Source organism: Cyanistes caeruleus, chromosome 3 (assembly GCF_971803275.1).
Source record: "Cyanistes caeruleus chromosome 3, bCyaCae1.hap1.1, whole genome shotgun sequence".
NCBI lineage: Eukaryota > Metazoa > Chordata > Aves > Passeriformes > Paridae > Cyanistes > Cyanistes caeruleus.
In genome coordinates, this window is record NC_141703.1 from 25,362,572 (window position 1) to 25,386,919 (window position 24,348).

The 24,348-nt window shown below is 51.8% G+C and overlaps 1 protein-coding gene and 1 long non-coding RNA gene across 2 annotated transcripts in view; both read left to right on the forward strand.

The window, feature by feature from the left end:
* Window positions 1-24,348, forward strand: part of LOC111922723 (uncharacterized) — a 31,152-nt gene continuing 6,804 nt past the window's right edge. Inside the window, exon 1 of the long non-coding RNA XR_002860671.2 lies at window positions 1-175. This is a non-coding gene — a long non-coding RNA (uncharacterized LOC111922723). The remainder of the gene's footprint in view (window positions 176-24,348) is intronic.
* On the forward strand, window positions 8,181-12,280 carry SOX1 (SRY-box transcription factor 1). The gene has a single exon (XM_086880192.1). The coding sequence runs from the start codon at window positions 8,819-8,821 to the stop codon at window positions 9,944-9,946; it is 1,128 nt and encodes a 375-aa protein (XP_086736318.1). The 5' UTR covers window positions 8,181-8,818; the 3' UTR covers window positions 9,947-12,280.

Here is a 24,348-nt window from a genome sequence, read left to right on the forward strand (position 1 = left end):
GTCGCTCTGCCCTGCACCCGCGGCCACGGTCGGAGGAAGGTGTGAGCTAGGCTAGAGCAGAGGGAAAAAAAAAAAAAAAAAAAAAAAGAAAAAAGAAACAAAAAAAGTAATAATAATAATAAGGCTGCCCCTTCAGATGATGTGTTGGGAGGAGGCTGGAGATGGAAGAGCAACTGTAAGTGTGCCTCTAACTTTTGAGGGGGTCTTCACCCTGTCTTGGGAATGGAGGAGGGGAAGCCGGCGAGGGGAGGGCTTCCAAGTTACTTTTGCTTCAAGGAGGGAAGAGCCGGTTGCAGTCACTGGGTTATCGGCTGTGACACGGATTTGGGGGGGTGCGGGTGTGGTGTGACAGCTTTTTGGGCTGCCCCCCTCCGCCTCACTGGGTTTTGAGGCCGGGCAGGGGCAGGGGGCTGCGGGAGGGCTCCGGGGGCGGCGGCGCAGAGCCCGCTCCGCTTACACGTTCCAAAATTAACATGTCGGTGCGCGGGTGCCATTTAGTGAAAGGTGTCTCGGGCAAAGAATCAATTTCGCTGTGACTGACCGGCGGGCTTGGCTGTATTAATACTGCCAAAAAAAAAAGGGGAAATCAATAGGCAGAGCAGCCCTCAGCTATTACAACTAATGCCTGCTTAATCTCTCCCCCTGGGAGAGAGCATTCACATGGGCTCCCAGCACTGCTGCTGCGGCCGTGCTGAGCCCGGCTCGATCTTCCCAAGGAACGGGGATCCCCGGATCCGGTGCTCTGTAAAAATGACAGCTGCCGGGATCTCTCGACAGGAAGGTTATGCCCAGCCTCTCGAAGCACACTCCCAGCCCGGAGGTTAAGGCTCTCTGGCGTGGTCCCACCCAGGGTCTTACTCTGCCTCCCCAGTTCCAAAGTGGTTGTAGAGTTTTGCTATAAAGTATTGGGATATTAAAAAAGGTGAAATGGATTTTCCCTCTCATAATTGACGGTGGTATTTGAGGTCGATCAACAGGCAATGCAGCAAGGTTGTACATCTATCGATCAGGGAGGAGGCGCGTTTTGGCTGAATCTCTTTTCAGAAACAGGTGTTTAAACATGATAGCGGCTCCAGTCAATTAACCCATTAAAACCCCGTTTTATCGCATCGATTCTGCAGGCTGCCATAAAAGGTTATGTTTTGAAAGCCTCTTTGTTAAGGGGGGGGGGGGGGGGGGGGCGAGGGGGAGGGGAAGGATGGATGGATGGATGGATAGATGGATGGATGGATGGATGGATGGGGATAGGGAGGCTGGTTGCAAACTGTCCCCAAACGCACAGTATCGAGCAGGCAGTGAGATGCCGAACTACAGTTTCTTCCCACCAAGCCAGGCTGCCCCAGCGTCTCGGCTCGCCCCGTCTTCGCCCGCCGCTCCTGGTCCCGGCTCCATGGAGGGGCAGCACGGGCGCTGAGGGCCCGCGGGGCTGACGCCATCCCCTCCCCGCCGTGGGCCACCCGGTTGCGCAGACCCTGTGGCAAAAATTGACACATCCACCTGGAGAAAGGCATCTCCGGGGAGGAGGGGTCCGGCCGGGGGAGGGGGCTACCGCCCTGCACCGGCTGCGAGCCGGGTCAGGCTGTGGGTGCAGCTAAACTGCAGCCCCAGCTATTTGCAAGCGCTGTTATTCCTAAAACAGGACAGTCTATGAATAACCTGCCTCCCTCCCCGCCTCGCTCCAGCACCTTTTTCAGGTTTGCCAGTCTATTTGCTAAAGGTGTCAGCGGCGATTTGTTTACTATCCCGCTTTAGATGGCTACTAGGGAATCCGTTTAAGGACAGTGTGAAGTAACAGTCGGTGATCTGCTGAAAAACAGATTTTCTAGAAGGCAAATAAAGACGGGGTCCCGACACCGACCAAGTAACCGGGATCTCCCTTTGCTGGGGAAGAAACCGGGTTTTTCTCTTCCCTTCACTGGGGCTCGCTATCCACCTTCCCATGGCCAGAATGTTGCACTGGATGGAGCAAGAGGATCATGTATTTCCTCTGGGCACCTTTAATTTCCAGACCAGGGGCCTGAGATTATTTAGATGTTTCTAGTTTTGCCCTTGTTTGCTGTTTTCCTAGGTAAGCACTGAATGTGCAACCAAAAAGGTTTGAAACCGTGTCAAAGTGATGTTTTAATCTCATTGAAAGGTGTATTAAACGAGAAGATGTAATTTGTGGGGGATGTTTCGATGAAAGGAGAGATTGGAGTGGATGATACTTTCGCTCTCTTGTGAACCTCATGTCACGTTTATATTGAAGCCTGTGTAGCTAATCTAATTTGCAATAACAGGATGGCCTGCAAGAAAGAAGCCTCTCTATTATTTAGGGTTTCTTCTTTCCTCGTTTATTTTTTTACACAAATTCATTCTGACTTGCCCTGAATGATGCTTTTGCAGTTTGGGGATAACTGACGAGGATGCAAACCAGAAATACTACCTTTAGTGTTCTGAGCAACGCGCCACAGACATAACCATCCAGGTTGCCCTGCTGTAAATGGGGTGCCGCATTTGGGCTTGAGAAGCTCTTTTTCCGTGACTGACATTTCAGCAGCGCAATTTTGAAGATTAACTACGTAATAACTCCGCATGTCGTTCAAGTCCGACAGACTCTCCACCCCCGCAGCTCTTCCTTTTCCTTTACAAGTTTACAGTTACAAAGCTAAAGTCTTAAAATATTTTTCTTTTGGTGGAAAGTAAATTGCTGGATATGTTTTCTGTTGGTGGGTTTTGGGTTTTTTTGGTTTTTTTAGTGTGGGGTTTTTTTTGTCTAAAGGACCACTCGATAACTCGACTGTAAAAAGTAAATGGTCTGGCTATCCTTTCAGGCAGACACCCCAAACTGAGAAATAGGACAGTACAAACATTCATCTCCCGCGAGGTTCTGTGCCATCTTATCAGCATATATTCCCAGCGTGTGCCTTCGTAATAATAATTTTAAAAGAAATTTAAAAATCTAAACAGACTTGAAAAGTACAATTTTGTGTAATGTAAGAAGGTGTATTCAGCCTGTTAATTACAGGGAGTCGTGTCATTGGAATGTTATCAATGACTTGTTCAATTTTACTGTAATTACTAACAAAATTAGACAAGGATGGATCACAATACAGGATATTCCTCTTTCGGAAAAATATTGTGCTGGAAGTCGAGCTGATGCGTGGCAGAAACAAACATTTTACGAAATGCTCCTGCTGGCAAAACTTCGTAAAGACACGATTCTGTTTTTTCTACCGACTCGAAACTCCCACCGGGGGAAGAAGGATCGGGGCCATTCCAAGGCTAGGGAGCACGCAGAAAGTCCTGCCGGGAAGAGGAAGGGGAAGGAAAAATCTCAGTTTAGGCGCGGTCTGACCGAGGTGTGCCTCGCCTTTCCCTTGGCAGTGCCGGACACCCCGGCACGCCCGGCACGCCCGCCGGGACCCGCTGTCGCCTTGGGGCGGCCGTCGGCTGCTGCGGAGATCAGACGTGCGGGGAGGTCGATACCACTTCTTTTAGGCGCAAAGGGAATATAAAGCTTATTTTCAAAGCCAGTGAAAACTAGCAAGGAAGGAGAGAAAATAGCTGGGATATACAAACTCTTCGGAAAAGGGCAATTTATCGACACTGTGGAAAGAGCGGTGATGCAGAATTCCTTTAGAAAAACGGCTTCAGCCGCCCTTTTATCTGGCACAATAAATAAATAAATGGAAGTACCTACATGGAGCAGCAGTCTGCCCTCCGGCCGCTTTGATTTTGCCCGGATCAGGCTGGCCCTTAGCACAGCCCTGTGCTCCGTGTCGCGCCCCCTGCCCAGCAGCCGCGCCCCGCCGGGCGAGCGGTTCCCGGCAGCCGAGCCAAGCCCGCCCGCTTTGCAGCTGCTCTCATTAGGACTTCATGTCCTTTGGGTCCCGTCCCGTCCCACCCTCGGCGTTCCCCCACCGTGCTCCCGACTTTGCCCAGGGGCACCCCCGCAGGACAATTCCAGTGCTGGTGGCCCTGGTTGCCCCCTTGTCGCGTGTTCCCCGCGTGGCGGCGGGCGAGCCGTTGTTTGGGGTGGAGATGGAGGGAAGGCGGCCTGCGAGTCACTGACCCCCGCCCGAGCCGCTCCGCCCCGGGGAGCCGTGGCGAGGTCCCGGAGCGGGGCCGCTGCTCGGCTCCCGCTGCTGTCGCAGCAGTCCGGGCTGGCCGGGAGCGGGAGGCGGCGGCAGGACTGCCCTTACTCTCCTCACGCTTCCAGTTGGTTGGCACGGCTCTCCTGGGCGAAGGGGGGAGACATTTCTCGTCAGGGAATTTTAGCCCTTTCCTTCCCCCCCCCCCCCTTTTCTTTTCCCCTCTTCCCTTTCATTCATAAACCTGGTGGCTATAGACGCAGCTTGAATATTGACGTCTCTTCCCCCAACTGCTCCTCCGTTAACCCAATTACAGAATTCATCAAGAACTGTGTTGAATTATCTCTTTCCATACAGTATCAGCATTAGCCTAATTAAAAGCTATAATGTCTGATATAATGATTAAATCGTTAGCTCTGCTGTAGGGAAGCAATATTTTGTTTTCCCTTCAATTAGAAGCTGATTGAGGTTTTCAGAGCAGGTCAGCTGTGAAATTTGAATTATATGTGTGAGTACCGTTCACAGGGTGAGCCCCTACTCGAAAGCTCCAGAGATTCTCCATACGCTTTTACCCAGCAAGCTGAGAAAAGACAACAAAACACAGAGAGAGCTCGTAGCTGATTTGGGACTGAGGCTGTAGGATGGCACAGAACAGTTGTTAACGCTGGAAAAGAAAGCGGAACTTTATTCAGGCATTCTTTTCCCAACCATTCCATCTCGACTAGATAGCAAGCAGGTCGTGCTCAAAGCTGTGATCCCCGAGTCGCCAAGGGGCACCGAGGCAGGAAAATGCTTCCCCTCTCTCCTTTGCTGCCCTTTCTGCTCCCTCCCGGTTTGCTCGCTTTGGCCCAGGTAACGGCGCCCCGGTAGCGAGGGAGTGCTTTGCATTTCCCTCTGGCTAGCGGGTTTTGGAGTGAAGTGCCAGAGGAGCTGCAGGCGATCCCACTCTCTGCCAGCCTGACGTTTCAGACAGGGCTGGCGAGGGATCAGGCAGAATCTCTCACGAGCATCTCCCCGCGGCATCGCCCCGGCGCGGGCTGGCCCTCGCCCGCCCGGCCCGGGGCCCGGGAGGCACGGCGGCAGCCAGCAGACGGCGATCGCCGCCTGCTCGGGGCCCCGGCTCGGCCCCGCCGCCCCGCTGCCGCCTCCCCGCCCGCGGGGCACGGAGGGCACAGCGCCGGCCGGGCCCCGAGGGGCACAGAGGGCACAGCGCCGGCCGGGCCCCGAGGGGCACAGAGGGCACAGCGCCGGCCGGGCCCCGAGGGGCACCGAGGGCACAGCGCCGGCCGGGCCCCGAGGGGCACAGAGGGCACAGCGCCGGCCGGGCCCCGAGGGGCACAGAGGGCACAGCGCCGGCCGGGCCCCGAGGGGCACAGAGGGCACAGCGCCGGCCGGGCCCCGAGGGGGCGGCTCTCCAGGCACCGCCGGGCTCGGGCACAGGCACCGCCCGCCCAGGCGGGTCCCACCTCGCAGCGCCGAGGTGCGGGAGAGTCGCGGCCGGGGGAAGGCACTCGTCACTGCCACGGCCTGCGAGAAGCCCTCGCCGGTACCTGTCCCCTCCGCGAGCCCGGCGGGCGACACGGGCTGCGGCAGGACCCTGGTCCTGCTCCCAGCGCGGGACCTGCTCTCCGCCTCCCCTTTGACTTCCCTGCAGCGCTTACCTGGCACACACCACACCCCCGGCCGCCCTCACCTATTCCCTCCATCGCCCGACTCCTGGTTCTTCGCAACCCCTCTTTTCTGCAGCGGGAAGCCCAAGGCCCTCTCATCTCCGGGCGCAGCCCTGGCCTGCGCTACCCCAGCCCCGCAGCCCTGCCAAAGGATGCTCGCAAAAGTGCTTGACTGCGTTCCTTGCCCCGTGAATCTGCACTACCTTTACCACGGAAGAAAAGCCCCTGGCTGTCCCCTCGAAGTGGTTTTTACACCTTCCTCCCTCCCGGTCAGTCGATAGACTTCCCTGGCCGAAGGTGAGCGGGGTGCACCTGGCCAGAGGCAAAAGGGACTCACGGCAGCAGCATATCCTCGCTCCCTGCTCTCTGCCCGTGTTTCCCCACTCTACCGTGTCCCTGGTAGTTTGGCTGCTTCTAGGGGAGGGAAGGGGGCATTCTCTGTTTATTTAGCGGGGGTCAGGGAAAAGAGGTTAAACCCCACACCAGAAAAAAGTCCAGGAGGGGGCAGGCCCCGGGACAGTATGGATTAGCAGCTGCCTCTGCACCAGGGAAGGGAAAGTTCAGCCTCGGGCACAGTTTCCCTGAACCTGAGGGAGAGGGAAGCTGGTGCATATCCCCAGTTCTCAGGGATAAGGGTGTGTTCCCACAGGGTCCACTGGCTGGCAGGATGAATAGGACTCATCTGGAAAATATTGCCCCACAATGATTCCACCCATTTATTTGTCAGGATACCTTTAGGTGGCTTTCTATCAAATTTCAGGGAAAAATACCACTTGGGCCTTGGGTGAATAATTCTCAAGCCATGCCATCTTATCTTGCAGTTTTTACTCTTCATATCTTCATTTGACCGTCCAAGTGGAAATGCGCCCTTCTGCAATTGCCTTCTCCCCCTCCCCTCCTGTCCCAACCAGTTATATTTTTTGATAGGTAATTTAGCAATCACAAGGGCCTCCCTTATTTTGCCATGGCTATGACAACTTGAGGAACTGGAGAAGCTGGAGAAGCGCAGGTCCGTTCTCGCACCACTTCCCCTGCCCTCTTTGCACCCTTAGGGCTTACTGGGAGAAAATAGTGTCCTCCCAAAATCATCGGCACCCGAATTAACAGCATCACACAGATTGAGCTCAAAGGCTGGAAGCAGGCTGAGCCTTCAGCCATCAGAAATGGAGAGGCACTTTTCTCTCCCCAGCAAACCCAGATTATCATGACGAGTCATTGGAAATGAGGAGAAAAAGAAAAAAGTCTAGTCCTAGCCCAGTGTCTAAGACCGGTGCTTTGTGCACAGTGCATATTCCTCCTTCAGAAAACTTCTGGTGGTAATAACAGTAATTGGGGGAGTTGCAGCGTGATTCCAGCCTTGGATGGCCACTAGGATCAGGAAAATTAACACGGACTGTGAAAAGAGCAGGCACGCTGTGTGTGCCTTTCTCCACCTGGCAAAAGATGATGGGGTGGCCGCTTACACATGCGTGGGCATTTGTGCGACAGACTTGCCATTCCTATGGCTGCAATTAAAGACTGCAGCATGAATTTCCATGTGGACCATTTTCTCACCCCTGTAAAATAACTATAATGTCACAGGACAGCCAGAGCACAAAGGCAGTCTTTTAATATTTTCAAGGGGAAAAAAAAAATCATACACCTGTACTTACTATATACAAAGATAACATGTTTCCGTGTACCTTCTTTAGTCGCAGGTGCTTTTAACTCCCCTAGGACTAAGTGAAAAACGACTGCGTCCAGCCTCTTCCGCATGCCTGGGCCTGGGAGCAGTTTTAACACCGGGGAGAGACGTCTGAGGGGGCTCCGGAGAAATCTCCAGAACGAAGTCCCGCGGCAAAGGCGTGTTTATGTGCCGTTCGCACGGCTGCGGTAGCGGGGCGAACAGCCTGGGGCTTCTCAGCCCCCCTAAATACTGCTCGACGGTCGTCTAAGTGAGGGGTGCGCCCGGCCGGACGGGGCGGCCGGCGGCTCCAGGCTCCGTGCGGCGATGCCCGGCAGGGACGGAGGGGTGGCCGGGGTCTGAGGGGTGGCCGGGGTCTGAGGGGTGTCCCCGCCTCGGGGGCGCCGTCGGGGACCGCGGGCGGGACGCGGTCCCTCCGCCGCCCCCCCCGCCTCTCCCCACGAGCGCGGCGCGCCCCGGCGCACGTCACCGCTCGGCGCGCGCCATATGCAAATCAGCGCCCGCCGGCGCGCCCCCATTGGCCGCCGCCAGGCGATTTAAGGCGGGCTCGGCGCGCGCCGTATGGCTGCGGCGCCGCTCGCCCGCGCGCCCGGCGGCTCCTCCTCCTGTGCCGGCCCCGGCCCGGCCCCGGCCCGGCCCGGCCCGCCCGGGCCGCGGGAGGGAGACCACCGCCAGCAAATTACTGTGCCGCCGCGCCCCGGCCGCCGGGCTCGGCGCGTGTTTTGGTTGGGCTCCTTCCCCCACCCCCTCCCTCCCCCGATCCTCCTCCTGCAATTTTTTTTTTTTTTTTTTTTCAGTTAACGTTGAAATACTTTTTTTTTTTTTTTTCCGCCTCCTTTTCGCGTGGCGGTGGGTTCTCCTCTCTTCTGCTCCATTCACCTGCGATCAGCGGATGCAAGTCACACACGCTCCCTCCCCTCCCTCCCTCTCTCTCTCTCCAAGTTAGCAGCAAAGAACAAAAAAAAATAGCTCCGTTAAGGATAAGAGCGGGAGCGGAGGGGTGTGCGCGCGTCTGCCGGGAGCGGCGGCGAGCGGAGGACAGCGCCGACGGCTCCGCACACTCCTCCCGCCGCGCCAAGTGAAGCAGCAAGTTTGCCGTGCACCTGTTTGAGCAGCTCGAACCCCCGTCGCCGCCGAGCCCCGAAAGTGATTAGCGAGAGGGAGAAAGTTTTTCGCCGGCAGGGTCGCCGATCGCTGTCCTCGCGGTTTTCTTCTTCTCCTCCTCTTTTTTTTTTTTTTTTTTTTTTTTTTTTTTTTTTTTTTTTTCGCACGGCGGTCGCTACCTAGATACAAACGGGTTTCGCCTCGCTCGCTCCCCGTCCTCCCGGGCTCCTCTATGTTTGATTCATTTTTCACGTCTGGCACCGGTGGAAAATAAAAAAGCTATTTGAATGTACAGCATGATGATGGAGACGGACTTGCACTCCCCTGGCGGAGCCCAGGCCCCCACGAACCTCTCGGGGCAGACCGGAGCGGGAGGCGGCGGAGGCGGCGGCGGCGGCGGCGGCGGCGGGGGGAACAAAGCGAACCAGGACCGGGTCAAGAGACCCATGAACGCCTTCATGGTGTGGTCGCGGGGCCAGCGGCGGAAGATGGCCCAGGAGAACCCCAAAATGCACAACTCGGAGATCAGCAAGCGCCTGGGGGCCGAGTGGAAAGTCATGTCGGAGGCCGAGAAGAGACCGTTCATCGACGAGGCGAAGCGGCTGCGGGCGCTGCACATGAAGGAGCACCCGGATTATAAATACCGACCGCGACGGAAGACCAAGACCCTGCTCAAGAAGGACAAGTACTCGCTGGCCGGGGGGCTGCTGAGCGCCGGCTCGGCCGGGGGAGGCCCGGCCGGCGTCGGCGTGGGCATGGGCGTGGGCGTGAGCCCGGGCGGCGTCGGGCAGCGGCTGGAGAGCCCGGGCGGCACGGCCAGCGGCGGCTACGCGCACATGAACGGCTGGGCCAACGGCGCCTACCCGGGCTCGGTGGCGGCCGCGGCGGCGGCGGCGGCGATGATGCAGGAGGCGCAGCTCGCCTACAGCCAGCACCCGGGCAGCGGGGGGCACCCGCACCACCCGCACCCGCATCACCCGCACCACCCGCACAACCCGCAGCCCATGCACCGCTACGACATGGGTGCCCTGCAGTACAGCCCCATCTCCAACTCGCAGGGCTACATGAGCGCCTCGCCCTCGGGCTACGGCGCCCTGCCCTACGGCTCCCAGCCCCATCAGAACTCGGCGGCGGCAGCGGCGGCAGCGGCGGCGGCGGCGGCCGCCTCATCGGGTGCGCTGGGCGCCCTGGGCTCGCTGGTGAAGTCGGAGCCCAGCGTGAGCCCGCCCGTCACCTCGCACTCGCGGGCCCCGTGCCCCGGGGACCTGCGGGAGATGATCAGCATGTACTTACCGGCCGGGGAAGGCGGGGATCCGGCGGCCGCTGCCGCCCAGAGCCGGCTCCACTCCCTGCCCCAGCACTACCAGAGCGCCAGCACGGGGGTGAACGGCACCGTTCCCTTGACGCATATCTGAGCCCCCGCCAGCAGCGGAGCGCCGGAGGCAGGCACGGGCGCGGGCAGCGGCCCCGGGCCGGCCCGCAGGACTGCGCGCCCCGCCGCTGCCACCGCACGCTCAGCCCCGGCCGCCTGCCCGCGCCCCGGCCCCGCGCCGCTCCTGCCCCGCTCCCAGGTTCCCCCCTCTTATTTTTGCCTCTCGCGCCCCTTCCCTCCCGCCCTCCCCCGCCTCTCTCTCTTTTTTTTTTTTTTTTCTTTCTTCCTTCCTTTTTGTACAGAAATGTTTTGATGTTCTTGTAATAATAATAATAAATAATAATAATAATAACGAGAGAGAAAAAAGGTAACGGTTGCTTTACTTACCTTTTTTTTTTTTTTAGAAGGACTAGTTTGTGAAACTAGTTTTAGACTGAACTTCTGTTTTATCGAGACTTTTTGTACAGTATTTATCATTCACCCAAGAGACATAAAGCGTTTATTTGCAAAAGAGGAGAAAGAGAAAGAAAGAGAGAAAGGGGGAAAACGGCGGCGAAAAGAAAAAATACCAATAATAAACACACAAAGTTGTAGGTGATGCCAAATTTTATACCGCGCGGAACCGCTACGATTTCGGTCACGGATGGCTTCTTGCGAAGGCTTTTTATTGACTAATTAACTCGAAGTTGATGAGGAAACAGTTCTCATTTATTACTCATGTACTAAGACAAATCCAAAAGAACACTTAAAAGTTTTTTGTAGATATTCTCGCGGGTTTGTTGGGTTGGGGTTGGGTGTTTTTTTTGTTACTTCTTTATTTATAAAACTTTTCTTTTGTTTTGGAAGCTCCATTTTATTTTTTCCGGGGTTCTTAAAACTTTGTTGTATCTGGATATTTTTGTTTGTTTGTTTTCTCTTTGATTTTGTTTTCTTTTTGTATCATTTCTTGTAAATGCAGTGTGAAATAATTTTTATTTAGACGCTACGAAGGAAATCAGATTGTGTATATAGTTTACTAAAAAGCCTTTCTGCTAAACGGAAATCCTAAGGATGCGTTCCTTCTTTTTTTTTTTTCTTTTTTTTTTTTTTCTGTTTTGCTTAAATAAATTTCAAAGCGGAAAAAGTCACTTCTATAAAAATGAAAAGCTAACTGCAGAACATAGTGGTGTTTACCATGGTAAACCTGGAAACACAGCAGGGGAATCTAGATTTTGGGAAGGAATTTCTAAGCAGCAGCGGCAAATAGAATGAAGTGCAATCTGCAGTAAATGTCGGTGTTCCCTAACCTATGTAAATCAGGAGGGATGAAGGTAGATTTATTTTAGTTCCCTACTGCAAGGGAAGGCAGTTTACCGCGTTACTCTTCTAGGCGTGAGCGTTCATTTTGTGGATTTTATGGCTGGGCTGGTGGTCCGGACCTTGCCGAGGCCTTCACTTTTCCCGTGGGGGGAGAGCGGGCGCTGCCCGGCCCTGCTCGCCCGGTGGCTCCCGGGGGACACCTCCCTCCCCGGGAATGAGAGGACACCGTCCAGCGAGCCACCTCCCCTCTAATTCACACCACGGAAAGAGAAAGCGCTTCTTGTTGCGCGTCCCGAAAAGAGAATCGACCTCTAAACTTCAAGCCCGAAAAGCAGCCCAATCCCTCCGGAGCATTCCGGGGAGCGGCGGGGTCACACCTTTCTCCCCCTTCCATCCCTCCGCCCCCCATTTTTAGCGACTGGCATGAAAGCTGTTGAGCAAAAGGATGCGTGTCATTTCATTGCAGAATGCTGTTTAATGCTCTGAGATCTAATTGAAATTTTTTTTTCTAGCTGTTGAGAGATACTTTTCTATATGTTAGAATTAAAAGTTTGCTCTAAACTACTGTAGCAAATGGATTTTTAAAGTAGTCATAACTGCTTAAACAAAAGGAAAAATAATTCACTTCCAGGACTTTAATGTCGATCCCAGCAGGACTGTTCGTCTTTAGCTCTGGTGAATAAGGACTGCATCCACCCAGGAGTGGGGAAGTTTTAGTTGGCTAATGAGGTGCGGGTTTGGTCTTAGAGACTGCACTTCTATAATGCTGACATGTCAATTGACATACAGAACTCTTCAGACTCCTGTCGATAATTTTGTATAAATCGCTCATACTGAGGGCAAAATTTTCATGGAAGCTGTCTATTAATTTCAGCCCAAACTTTTTTTTTTCTTTTTAACTATTCGGGTCTTTATTAAAATGGAAGAGTGTGTGGGTTCAGTCAGTCAGCAGGTGACTTTTGGAAATGTTGGTCACCTCCAGCCACAGTCCTAGATGAAATTTTAAAAATTAATAGCCGTACTTTTAGGTTTGCAGATTAAGCTGGGTACCTGTTGAACTGTTTCTTGAAACGTGTTGTCCTTCATGTGCATACGTACTCGTAAATATCTGTACACACCATAGAGAGCACCGTGACCGAAGTGTGTGTACATGTGCACATGCAGAACGCGTATACATCTGATGCACCCTTGTGCCTTTTTCTTTAAGGGCCATAGCTATTGAAAATCACATTTAGTGACAATGCGAAATAGAAAAATCCCAGCGAGACGATCCTGTGTCGCTGAACACGACTGATGGAACAGAAGGATTGCAGCGGTCAAGGGAGAAAAGCAAATAAACGTCTGCTCATTTGCGTCCAAACAGCAGAAATACTAAGGGGAGGTGCTTTTTTAAAAAAAAAAAAAAAAAAAATTATAGCTCTCTAAATGAGCTCCCTTTAATGAGTTTTCCCTCCTACCATCACAATTTAGCGGCTCAATGGCGTTATGCCTAGAATAATAGGAATACCTGCACTTTCAACACAAGGGGATTAAAGAGACCCAATGTCGGCTATATTCAAATAATCTTCGAACATCCTCAGCCCGTCTTTCAATGTAATACAGTTCTCTCTGATAATGTCCACCCCCCCTACAAAAAAAACCAAAACAACAAAATCAAAAAACAAATATACAAAAAAGAAAAAAACCAACCAATCCTCGCCCAAAAAATAACACCCCCCCCCCAAAAAAAAAAGAAAGAAACAAAAAATCCTGAGCAACCAAAAAAAACACCCCAAAAACTCTCTATCTCCGCAAAATACCAAAAAACTGTCCAGCCCCCGCCCCCTCCGCCCCCCGGAGACACCATCGGGGTAGAATTGGTTTTTTTTGCTGTTCGTGGTCTTTCGGTTGGTTTGGAAGTTCAGTTGAATTTGAGTTAAACTTCACGTTTGGGTATTAAACAAAACAACTTTCCTAGGCAGATGAGTTGGGGTTAGGTACAGTAACATAATTATGTCTTCGGGCTTTTTGCTGTGAGAGTTATATATAAGAGAATAATTGAATATGCAAAACTAAGAATAGGTTTAAGCGATTTATGGTTTAAGTACATTACATCTAAAATTGTATGAAATGTTCCTCCTATAGCATGATTGACAGAGCTATTAAAATCACGTATGTGGAAGAATTAAAGCAAAAAGTCATCTCGTTTTCAGTAAAAGGAAGGAAAATCCAGGGAGTAAAGGAATGGGAGCGGGGCCGAGGTGCCTTCTCTGCGCACTTAGACTGATTGTACCGTGGGGAGCTCGGGGTCAAGGCCCCCCGAGGGCCAGACCCCAGCCCCGCGGTCATCGCTCTGCCGGGGAGTCCCTGTGCCCCGGGAGGGGGACGGTGGCAGAGAAGCCAGAAGGACAGGAGGCACAGAGAGATAACAGGTTTGATCCGCTCCAAACTTCGAGCCAAAACACAAACTTGGCTTGAACTCCACAGCTCTTTTCCCAACGGTTCTTCCTTTTTAAAATACATTTTTCCCCCCCTCCTTCCACTCCACCGTGCGTGGCCCACTGAGCTCGTAGGAGTGGCGGCGTTTGGCCCCGGGGAAAAGCCGTTCCCTCCGGTTCCACTCCCCCGCGCCCTCAACCGGAGTCACATCGCAACAAGCCCCGGGGGGGAGCATCGCTGGGACGGCTCCGAGCCTCTGGGAGCAACGGAGCGCGGGAGGAAGGCACACGAAATTGTCCATGAAGATAAAAACAGGGACCATCCCAGAAATCAGACCCAACGCACCCGTAGGGCCGCAGCGGGACAAGAAGCTCCACGAAATTCTCCTTGGTATTGCGGGGTGGGGGATGGAGAGGACCCTCCCTCCCAGCTGCGCCACATGCAGGCGACATCAGGCCGGGTCACCTGAACGTCTGACGCGGTTGCAGCATTTTATTATTACGTGTAAACTGCCACGGAAGGAAAAAAATGTTCTGTAAAAAGCAAAAAAAAAAAAAAGCATCACAGCGTCAAACAGACAGTCGGCTCTCCCGCCGAAAACCAAACCAAAGGGTTGTTGTAAAGTAAAACGGAGCTAAAAGACGAGAACTGGCAAGTGTCTGTGGGTTTGACGGATTATCTGGACGGGATGCACTTCCCGGGCCTGGCGCCGATGTTCTCCCACGCCCCACGATATCTCCGCCTTTCCCGGGCACTCACCGACTCTCCCGAGCCCGTTTTTGCCCCTCCCTCCCCCTTCCCGCACACTTTCTGTCAGCTCCCCCGCTAACCACCAGATCTCCCCTTCCCTCCTACACGCAGCAACACGTGGGGAGCGCCGGGACGGGGCAGTCCCGTGGGGGCGGGCAGCGTCAATGTGTCCGTGTGTCCGTGTGTCCGTGTGTCCGTGTGTCCGTGTGTCCGTGTGTCCATGTGACTGTGTCTGTGTGTCCGTGTGTCCGTGTGTCCGTATCAGCGTTCAGGGGGCTGATCTTGCAGGAAGGGCCCTCCTTGCTAACCCAATCCCCCCGGAGTGGTGGGGCCTGGGGGATGCTGTTGGTGGGGTGCGAGAGGGTCTGTGCGAGCTGCAGCCCCAGGAGGCGAGGTGCCCCCGAAGCCGTCCGAGGGGCTGCAGATGAATGATGCAAGAGGAAAACGGGGGTGGCAGGAGGGGAGAGGGGTGAGAGAAAGGGAGGGAGACCGTGGGGAGGAGGAGGGGGGGCGGTGTTTGGAGAGCGAGGGATTAGCGAGGAGAGTCCTGACCCCGAGATCAGGCCAGTCAAACCCGTTTACAATCACCCGCTGGAAAAGCGACGGCTCCCGCTGCAAGGCAGCGGCCGGCCGGGCAGCAGCGAGACCAGCCCCCGCCTTGGAGCGAGCGGGGTCTGCTGGGGGAGGGCCCGTCCCTACTGCGGGAGAAGGGGACGCCAGGGCCGGGAAGGAGTGAGAGGAGAGGTCCCAGCGGGTGGCGGTGGGGGGAACCTGCGGTGCGCCCCGTCTCCCGACCGCAGCCTTCGAGCCCCTCATGGGCGAGCGGGGGAAGAAGGCAACGAGAGAGAGTTCGAGGCGTGAGAGGCGGGGGCGGGTCAAGACATCAGGGCAAAACAAGCGCGTTGCTGTCAGCCGGGAAAGGCCGCTCTTGTGCTCCGCACGGGACCCTCCCGGGCTGGGCGGCACCAAAGCCCGGCTCCAGTCACGCGTTCACCGGCGGGCGGGCGCCCTCCCGGACCGCGGGCCATCTGCTGCGCGGCTAGCGGGGGCGGGGGACGGCACGGGCAGCGGGGGAGGGCCCCGACGTGCCGCCGAGCTGGAGGGTGAGCGCCTCCACTGCCGCTCCGCGCCCCGCGGGGAAGCGGCGCCGCCGCTCCGCAGTGCCCGCGCACCCCACGCACACAGACACCGCACTGGGCGACACAAACTAGCTTCCTGTTTTTGGTGGGGGGAGTGGGGTGGGGTGACGGAGAGTGAAGCAAGATGTCCCTCCACCTCACGGCATCTTGGCTCCTCCTCTTCCAGAAAACTCAGCACCCCAAAAAGCGAGGATGCTGGGTGGTTCGGCGCTACCCCATGAGCAGCACCGAGCTCCTCTGTGCACATCGTCAGAACCGAAGGGGATCTGAAGCCAATGGGCCAGGCCCGGTTCGGAGACATCCCTTGTAAAAGTGCGAAGTGAAGCCCCAGGCACCTGCGGGCCCCGCTGCCCTTCCGTCTCCCCAGAGCCGAGGGACTCAGCAGCTCGGCAGAGGGCTGGAGCCCGGACAGCCAGGCAGGGACCGGAGGATGCCGGTCAAGACTAAGCGGCTCTCCCTCTGTTTGTGCTGAGATTAGGGATGGATGCCGCTTTCCGTGGGGAAACGGAAGTCTGGGGCAAGTGGTTTCGCACGGCCGAGGCGGAGAGGAGTCAGACAGCCAAGCTTAGCTGAAAAGTCGCTTCTGAAGAGGCAAAGCCACAAGAGAGACAGACGAGACAGAAGAGAAAATGTGGTTTTGCAGAGCTCCGAGCCGGGAGGCTGGTGCGAGCGGAGTAGCTGCAGCGAGGGGCGTGGGGGCGTGCTGGTAGGAAGGATAACAGATTGTGGGTGCGGAGCGGACAGGGCCTTGCCTGCCTGCCTGCTGGCTCCAGCCCCACCGCGCCTCTGCTTAATAATGTCAGGAAAAGCTGGGACGCAAGGGCGGCCCCGAGGAGAGGGACAGCTGGCAGAGGAGCTGGAGAACCTGGTGTGCAGGTACAAATGTAAAGGGAGGCTTTCTTTAGACGCTGAAGCGAAAGCCCATTGACTTTCACATGCAGTGAACCATTCTACTGCTGGAGGAAACTTTGTGAAAGTAAAAATTAACAAACTAAATTTTGGAGGATCTTGAGGATCTTTGATGTAACAGCAGTGTTATATACGGGCTCCACTTCTGTAGCTGCATGGCCAAAACGGTAGCAGGAAACTTGAAAGTCCTTCCCAGTCTTTATGTCTAAAACTAGGACACAGCTGGAGATACCTCTGTAGGATAGACTAGAAATTAGTGGGAGCTGACTGAGGTGAACCACACTGCTGTATGTGCAGTCAAAAAGTCTGGAAGTTCCAAAGTGAAAACCCCATCCCTTAATTTGTCTGGAGCTGATGTTGAGTGAGGGGCAACCCCCAAGGTAAAGCACACTGGTCTCTGGCTTTGGGGTGGAAGCAGTGGTGCCTTGTGACAAAGGACACACACCCCACCCCCAATTTACAAAGCCTTGGGGTGCCCCCGTGCAGTTTCATGCCTATCTTTCCTGGATGGTGTATTTCTCTGAAGGGAGGAGCCTTCAGAAAGGTCTCGTTTCAAGAAAGTCATTCAAATGCTTTAGCACGGCCTGTCAGGACGGGTTTCGGGGTAATATGCTTCATGCTCGGTAAAATCCCATTGTCCACGCTTTCAGCCCGGACACCTCTCATTGATTTGGAGAAGACGTGTGCCACGGTTAGCTGCGGCTCGCAGATAGAGGGACTGTCCCTCAGAAACCTTAAAAAAAAAAAATAAAATGAAGGACAATGAAACCGAGGAGAAGCAAGAGAGCATCTGTCGGTGGTCAAACAATTGGGCAAGTGCTAGAGGGTGAGCTGAGATCCGAGTGGGAAAACGCGGCTTTAGCCCGGGGCAGACCAGCGTGGGCTGAGGAAGTGCGACCGACACGGGGGGGAAGGACCGGAGTCTGCAAAGTGTGCATTTAGGAAAAGAATAGCTTTCACCGGGAGGAGGTGAAATATAGTTTACCAAGGCATAAAACTCCATAGCAACTAGGAACTAGTGGTGAACAAAGGCACCATACAACCACGGAGGGGGTGAAGTTGCAGGAGGGGTGCAGGGGGAGTAGGGAGACGTTTATTTCCTACCCCAAAATTGTCTAACACAGTTTTCAGAAGGTTTTGTTGTTTTGGTTTTTGGGTTTTTTTTAAATTTCTCCAATGCAGAAAAAGTCTATAGGAAGATTGTCTTGCTAAAACCATTGGTGAGTGGATAGCTCAATCCTAATCAGATTAAAAGAATGAATGGCTGTTCAGATTTGGGACTACAAACACAAGTAGCCCATGGCCAGGAAAGACCTAAAACCCCGAGCATGGGAGTTCAAAACGAAGTATAGGCAAGAAAACAAAATTCTCACCCAGCGAGGAAAGCTCTGAGACCATCTACAGTGCTTCCGAGTTACATACACCTCAGTCATGGTCTCTCCTTCTTTCCTTACTTACTGGGTATCTTTATCTTTTGGAAAAATCTTGAGTTATTCCTTCATCAAGTGATCAGATTAACGTACCTTATTACCTTTTATTTTACCTGTAGGTAGCAGAAGAGAGAAAGAGGTCTTACTTTTTTTAAGGGCTTTGTTAAGGATTTGTTTGTTTGTTTGTCTGTTTGTGGTTTTTAAATTATCTGTGCCTTCATGTGTTATCAGTCTTACCTTCCCCTAAGCTGTTTTTCAGTCACAAGGCAGGTGAAAGCTTCATGGCTCCTCATCGTCCCCCTCCCTTCCTGATGATAGAATGTAGGAAATAATGCAAACCCCAAGGTGTTGTGCAATCGAGACACTGTGAACATGTGACTTTTCTACCTTGAAGGACCGTAAAAAGGAAAACTAAGTGGGAAAAGTCTTTTAAAATACACAGCTGTAGGTGAGCTCAAGCCTACATATTTTAGGACAGAGTACAAATAAGGGAAACGTGGAGTTTCTCCTAAAAGTCTCCTCAGCAGTGTTATGAACAGCCATAAGAGTGAAGAGGAGGCATACAGACATGGATTGCGTTTTCCAAACGGGAAATTCTATGCTTTCGTGCCAAGTCATTATTTATGTGTCCTATGGAACAGTCGAGAATGAAGTAATGAGAGTAGGACATGCATTTCTCCCTCCAAATCCCTTCCTCCATTCATGTTCCTGTCAGTTTCTAACTTTCTAGCAGGGCTGAGGAAGTTTCTGCTACTCCTCCAACCAAAATGTCCATTTAGCCGACAAAGTTTGAGTCATAACGTAGGAACAAATAGTCTAATCGTTTTGGTTTGATTAAACACCTGCAGGGAAAAGCTCCTGCCTGATTTTCCCGAATATAGCAACATCTCAGTTTTAGGGGTCACAGACCAAAGCTGACTAGATAAGTGGGACAAGCTGATCATGATGAATGTGCCATATATCCACATATTTAAGGTCAGAAAAGCAATGAAGTGGCATTATTGCAAAAGGCATTCTTGTGTGACCAAATGAGCCCAGTTTTGTACAATTTGGTAGAAGCTTGCTATGTAGCTGTATATTCAGTGGGTAGTTTCAGGTAGATAAACTAAACATGTCTGTGCGTCTCAGACACGTTTTATATATTTCATAAGGTCTAAACCATGTGTTCATGTTCTCATGATTAAGTGTTCCTATTTAGATGCCTGGGTTTATCATCTGTTTTAGGGTAGCCTTAGATGATCAGTAAGAGAAAATACTATATTTGAAAGGTAAGCCTATTGCCATGAAAATGGATTTAAAACACGGTCTCTGCCCGTCGGGATATTCTTGTTGATCTCCTTCAACAGCATATACATTATTAAAAAAAAAAAAAAAAAAAAAGTGATAAAAATCAGTGTGTGGATGCCAACTGCTTCACAGATTATGCAATGACGTCATGTCCTTGGGAACATCCCATCGTACTTTCCGGACTTTTGCTGAAGAATGCAAGTCCCTCTCCATCCTTACATGGCTGCACACCAGATTCAGGTACCGTCGAACCGAGGTGTCTTATCAAACCTTCTTTTTTTTTTTTTTTATAACACGCTCATTGCCTAGCAGGAGGAGGACTCGCTACGGGCATGAAAATTGAGTGGAAGTATAGAGGCAGAAAATCAGAGCTAAAATTCACAGAGGATCGTGCTTGTCTTTTGTGTTGCACAACATAATTTTTTTTAAAAAAATAAGAAAGGGCAGAAAAAGTACTACAAAAGCTCCTTTTCTATTCTGTGAAAGAATAACTTGGACAACATCTGGAACGGAGCTCTTCCCCTCATTGAGTATCATATAGTAAGCGCAGCCACAAAACCATTGAAAGGGAAACTTCGGCGTTCCCTCCGCCGGCGCGCACGCCTCGCTTAGCGAGAACACCAGGCTTACAGGGATTTCCAGGGTCTCTGGGGACTACAAACGGAGCTGGGAAATGCTGATTTTAACAAAACTCTTAGAGTTTTCGGTGGGAGACTCCTGCCTTTTCCCTGCCAACAGGGAGAAAAAGATCTTTCTGACGGAGAGCAGAAGTGGAAGCAGCTGCAGCAGCATAGCCTCCTGCCGCTCTGCCTCCAGCCAAAGGGGCTGCACATCCAAACCGGGCCGGATTTGAGAGGCCATTACTTCGAAAATCCACCCGATTAGACAAGCTAGTTGCCAAAAGTCATTCAAGGAAGCGCAGGACGCGGCTATCCCGTGCACACACACATCCCTGGTAGCGCCGAGTAGTTTGTAGGGGAAGGTGATGTGAAGGCACCGCCTCCCGGGGCAGCCGGCCCCTGCCCCGGCGCCTCGGCTGGGCACCTTCGGGGCTCCCCCCGGGCCCACCCGCGCTCCGAGGAGCGGCGTTCTGCCCCTCCGGGGGAAGGCGGCCCGCAACGGGGTGTGGGGAGAGCAGGAGGCCGGCTAGCGGCAGCCAGGATGCGAGCGGGGAGCCTCCCGTCCCCGGGGAGCGGCTCCGGGCCCGGGCTGTGGCGTTGCCGAGGAGATGAACGCCTCTTGTCCCTGGAGAGGGAACACGGGACAAAGGCTCACCTGGCTGGGCTCAGGGAGCCGGCGGCTCTGAGGGCCAGCACCCGGCGCTCCCCGAGGGGCACGGGCGGGGCCGGCCCCCGGTGGATTCCAGCGGGACCCCCCTGTCCGGAGAGCCGGGGGTGTCTCATGGGCCGGGCAGCCCCAGGGCCGGCCTTGGCCACGGGCTGTCGTGCTCCCTGTCCTCGCTCCGCTCCCCGTACCCTTGTTTTTGTCCTCTAGTGACCAAATGGCAACTTGTGGGACCTAAGTTGCAGCCTGTCTGCTCGCCTACCTTCCTTCCCTAACGATGTGTTTCAGGTCATTTTGAGGGAAGACAGCTACTTGACTGACTTTTAATTGAAATTTGATATTGAAAATCTCGTGGCTGCCCTTGAAAATATTTTTAGGAAACCTGTGAAAATATTCAGCTTGGTACTGCAGTATTTTTGCCCCTGCACAAAACGCAAAATACGAACCGATTTAAAGGAATGTCTCAGAGGGGAAGAGAAACAAATCCGCAGTCATTCAGCAGTAAAACAAAAATCGGAAAATTTTCTCCTCTTAAACCGGTAGTCACGGAAGAAATGTCTTTTCAGATATCAAAGAAGAGATGTTTTAAAGAGTGCTCCTAATGGAAGGGCCTTTGTATTTTCTGCTCCAACAGTGGGGTTCTGTATTTTGTGGAATATCATCATACCACCAACACAGGAGAAATACCATTCGAGAAGCCAGGAGTGTTGACACAAAATTCAAGAGTGAATTTCTTGAAGAACAGTTTACCTCCACCTGACAATAAGGTGTTAATAGAAACAACATTTAGAATTTTGCCACTGTAGAGAATCCTTTCTGAACTTGTAAATAAAAATAAGCTCAACAAATATTATTCTCATTTTGGAATCTTTACAATACAATTATTGCAGACTGCTAAGATCACTCCACTGACCCTCAACCATACTACACAGATACTGCCAAACTGAATTCCCTTATTATTTCTCAGAGCCAACACTTGTTTAAAAGGGGAATGCAGAGTCACTAATTTAAATGTTAGCTTTCTAGAAAAAATAAGAGAGAAAGAGGAGGCGATGAAAATGGTGGTAAGCTGTCTTTTAAAATTAAATAAATTTGAGAAGTCTGTAGGAAAATGGCCTAAGGGTGACTAGACTAGTGTTGTCTCTTCTTCAGCCTACAAGTCTTCTGCAGGTTATTTTTCTCCAGTATAAATGTAATTTAATAGCAGAGATGGATATTGTTTCACTTTCAGCTATCTGCTCTATACTCTGGTCTCATTCTACATTAGATGATTACCTTACTGTGCTATATGCACAATTTAAAGGGAATTACCTATTACTTCAATTATTTGTTTCTTATCAACTGATGTTACACTACAAGGATTTGCATTGAAAGGACACAAAGAAAGAGCAAGTCATGGCACATTGCCAAATAAAAGAGTAATGTTCTGGTGAATTTAGCCCAAATAATTTACTGCTATATAAAAGTGGAAAAGTGGAAGGTGAACCCTTTGACCAATAAATCTCTTCTGCATGTGAAACCCTTATCTTGTCCCCTCCAATATATTCCACACTAGGAAGCCATCATCATTGGCTCTGGTTTGTTATTTGTAAACCTTGATCTTCTGCACTCGGTGTCCTAAATATGGATAATTAGCATCAGTTTATCACGCCTCTGCATATTTTCTCTTCTCTCCAAACATGCATGCTTCTATTGGCTGCCATTCTGTCACAGAAGATTATGGAGACAGATTGCAGAGAATGAATGTGCTAAACGAGATTAGGAAGGAATAGAAATAGCAACTTGGCCAATAAATTCCTCGTGAGAGCCTTATCATACAATTACACGTTGACTTGTTTCACACTCTCCCAGCCTCTTAATCCAACGCCCCCACCAAGAATAAAATTTCACTAATTTCTGAATTACTGCATATCCTCATGACTTGTCACTGAGAATGGTTGGAAGGAGCAACACGGTCGAAAATAGCACATCAAACTTCCAAAAAGAAAACAAACTTTACAGACAGAAAGAGATGTGGCTTTAAAACGTTTGTGGCCGCATGTAGAAGTTTTTGTGCCGTAGCAGTTTTGAAGGGTCAGGACTTCGGCATCAAGACATGGATGCTTTTAGTCCCTAACCCTTTACATCGGAGGTTACCTTATCCTTAGAGGGACTTGGGGATCAGAATACAGTGCGTTGATGCTGCTAATCTATTCACCCGCTGTGCAAGCAACTCTCCAATGAGCCCCTACAAACCCATTCAGAAAGCAATGGTGAAAACACCTGCTGCCATCATCAGTTTCTGGGACATTCCTGAAAACTGCAGTAATTGAGAAGACGCCAAAAGCATGACAGCAAAGCGAGACAAAATCCTAATGAACTCACAAGAAACATCTACCAGCTCTGTGGAGTCAGTTTTGCCCCTTCTGCCATGGTTATTTCTATGTGGACATCAAGAAAACATTATTTCCATAAGGTAATTCAGAGGCATGGCTAAAATCTTCAGGAGACATCATATCTGGAAATGCTGGAAGTCTCCATTTTCCATCCTTATACTAGCCCAAGAAGAGGGCTTGCAAAAAGTATTAATGTTGTCATGATGCTGTTTTCATTGTTTTAGATACATGTAGAAGAAGAAAGACATAAATGGAATAAAAAGATCCAAGACTGGAAGATAAAGCCTTCCTCAGTTGATCTGTACTCATAGACTTAACGTAACAGTGCACTCTTACAATTTTAGGTTTAAGAACATTTTACAGTGTTTATTACAGTGAAAGGACTTGCTTTAGGAAGAAACTTGTATTTGTAACTCTAGTAATTGTTTCCCTAATAAATGTGAATCTTCAACCCCATACAGAACCCGGACGAAAGGTATGATGAAGTTGTGCTATGTATTCCTGAGTTGTTTAGCGTCACTCCCCCCTGTGAAATCAGATGCTGGGAACATAGGAGTGAAGGGATACATGTCACAAGTGTTAAAGATGTTCAAAATAAAGGGATTCCCTTGAGTTGGACCTTTCCTGAATGCTTTTCCCCACTGGAGAAGTGATCCAGGCTGCAGTGGAGAATCCCCTCTTCCCCCAAGCTGGCCGTTTGGGCATGGCAGACCCATCCAGCGAGTACCCCAGAGCCTTGGTCCCCTTGAGTTATCCTGAAGTGGGTTTAGTGATGGTGGGGTTGCTGATTTATTTTTTTCTTTTTTTTAACCTGCCCTTTATATTCTTTTGCTCTCCTCCAGAGTTTTGTTTGGTACTAAACCCCTCCAGGTGGGAAACCAGACTGTAGATGAAAGTCACACTCATCCAGAGTTTTAAAACCATGCAGTTGCAGAAAAGATTGAGATGAGAATAGCACGACCCACGGGATGGCAAAACAGCCTGCTACCTGTTTGCTGCCATAAGAACTTCTGCGGTCACATAAAATTTTAATAACTCTCCCTTATTTCCTTTTTTCTGTTGTAGCCATAGGCTTGCATACATATTCATATGCATGTATATCTATACGCATACACGCAGAGAGACACACACATATATACTTGTATATATACATATATATATGTACACACACATCACCCAAATGAATTGGTTAGCATCGGGCAGAGAGGCGTTTGCCATTAATCTGGGAACAAACCGCTAACCTCGGTGACTGGTATTTTAGCTTTTCTTTTCTCGCTTCTCTCAGTGTGGGGAGAGCAGTAAAGCTTGTGTGGACTGATTGTGAGGGGCTCTGCTGGAATTTGGCAGGCCAGGGGCTTGGAGAGAAGCCCCATGCTGACTCCTATTCAGCGGGCCAGTTTTCTGCGAGCTTTGGAAGTTTCACTCAGCCGTGCACTCAATGGCTTCACAAAGCTGATTACAAGCTTCAGCGCATTCCTGAAGGAGCCAAAAGCGACGCAGGTGCAAACGAGCCGAGGGAGCCCCTTATCCCGGTGACAGAATGGGACAAGCTGG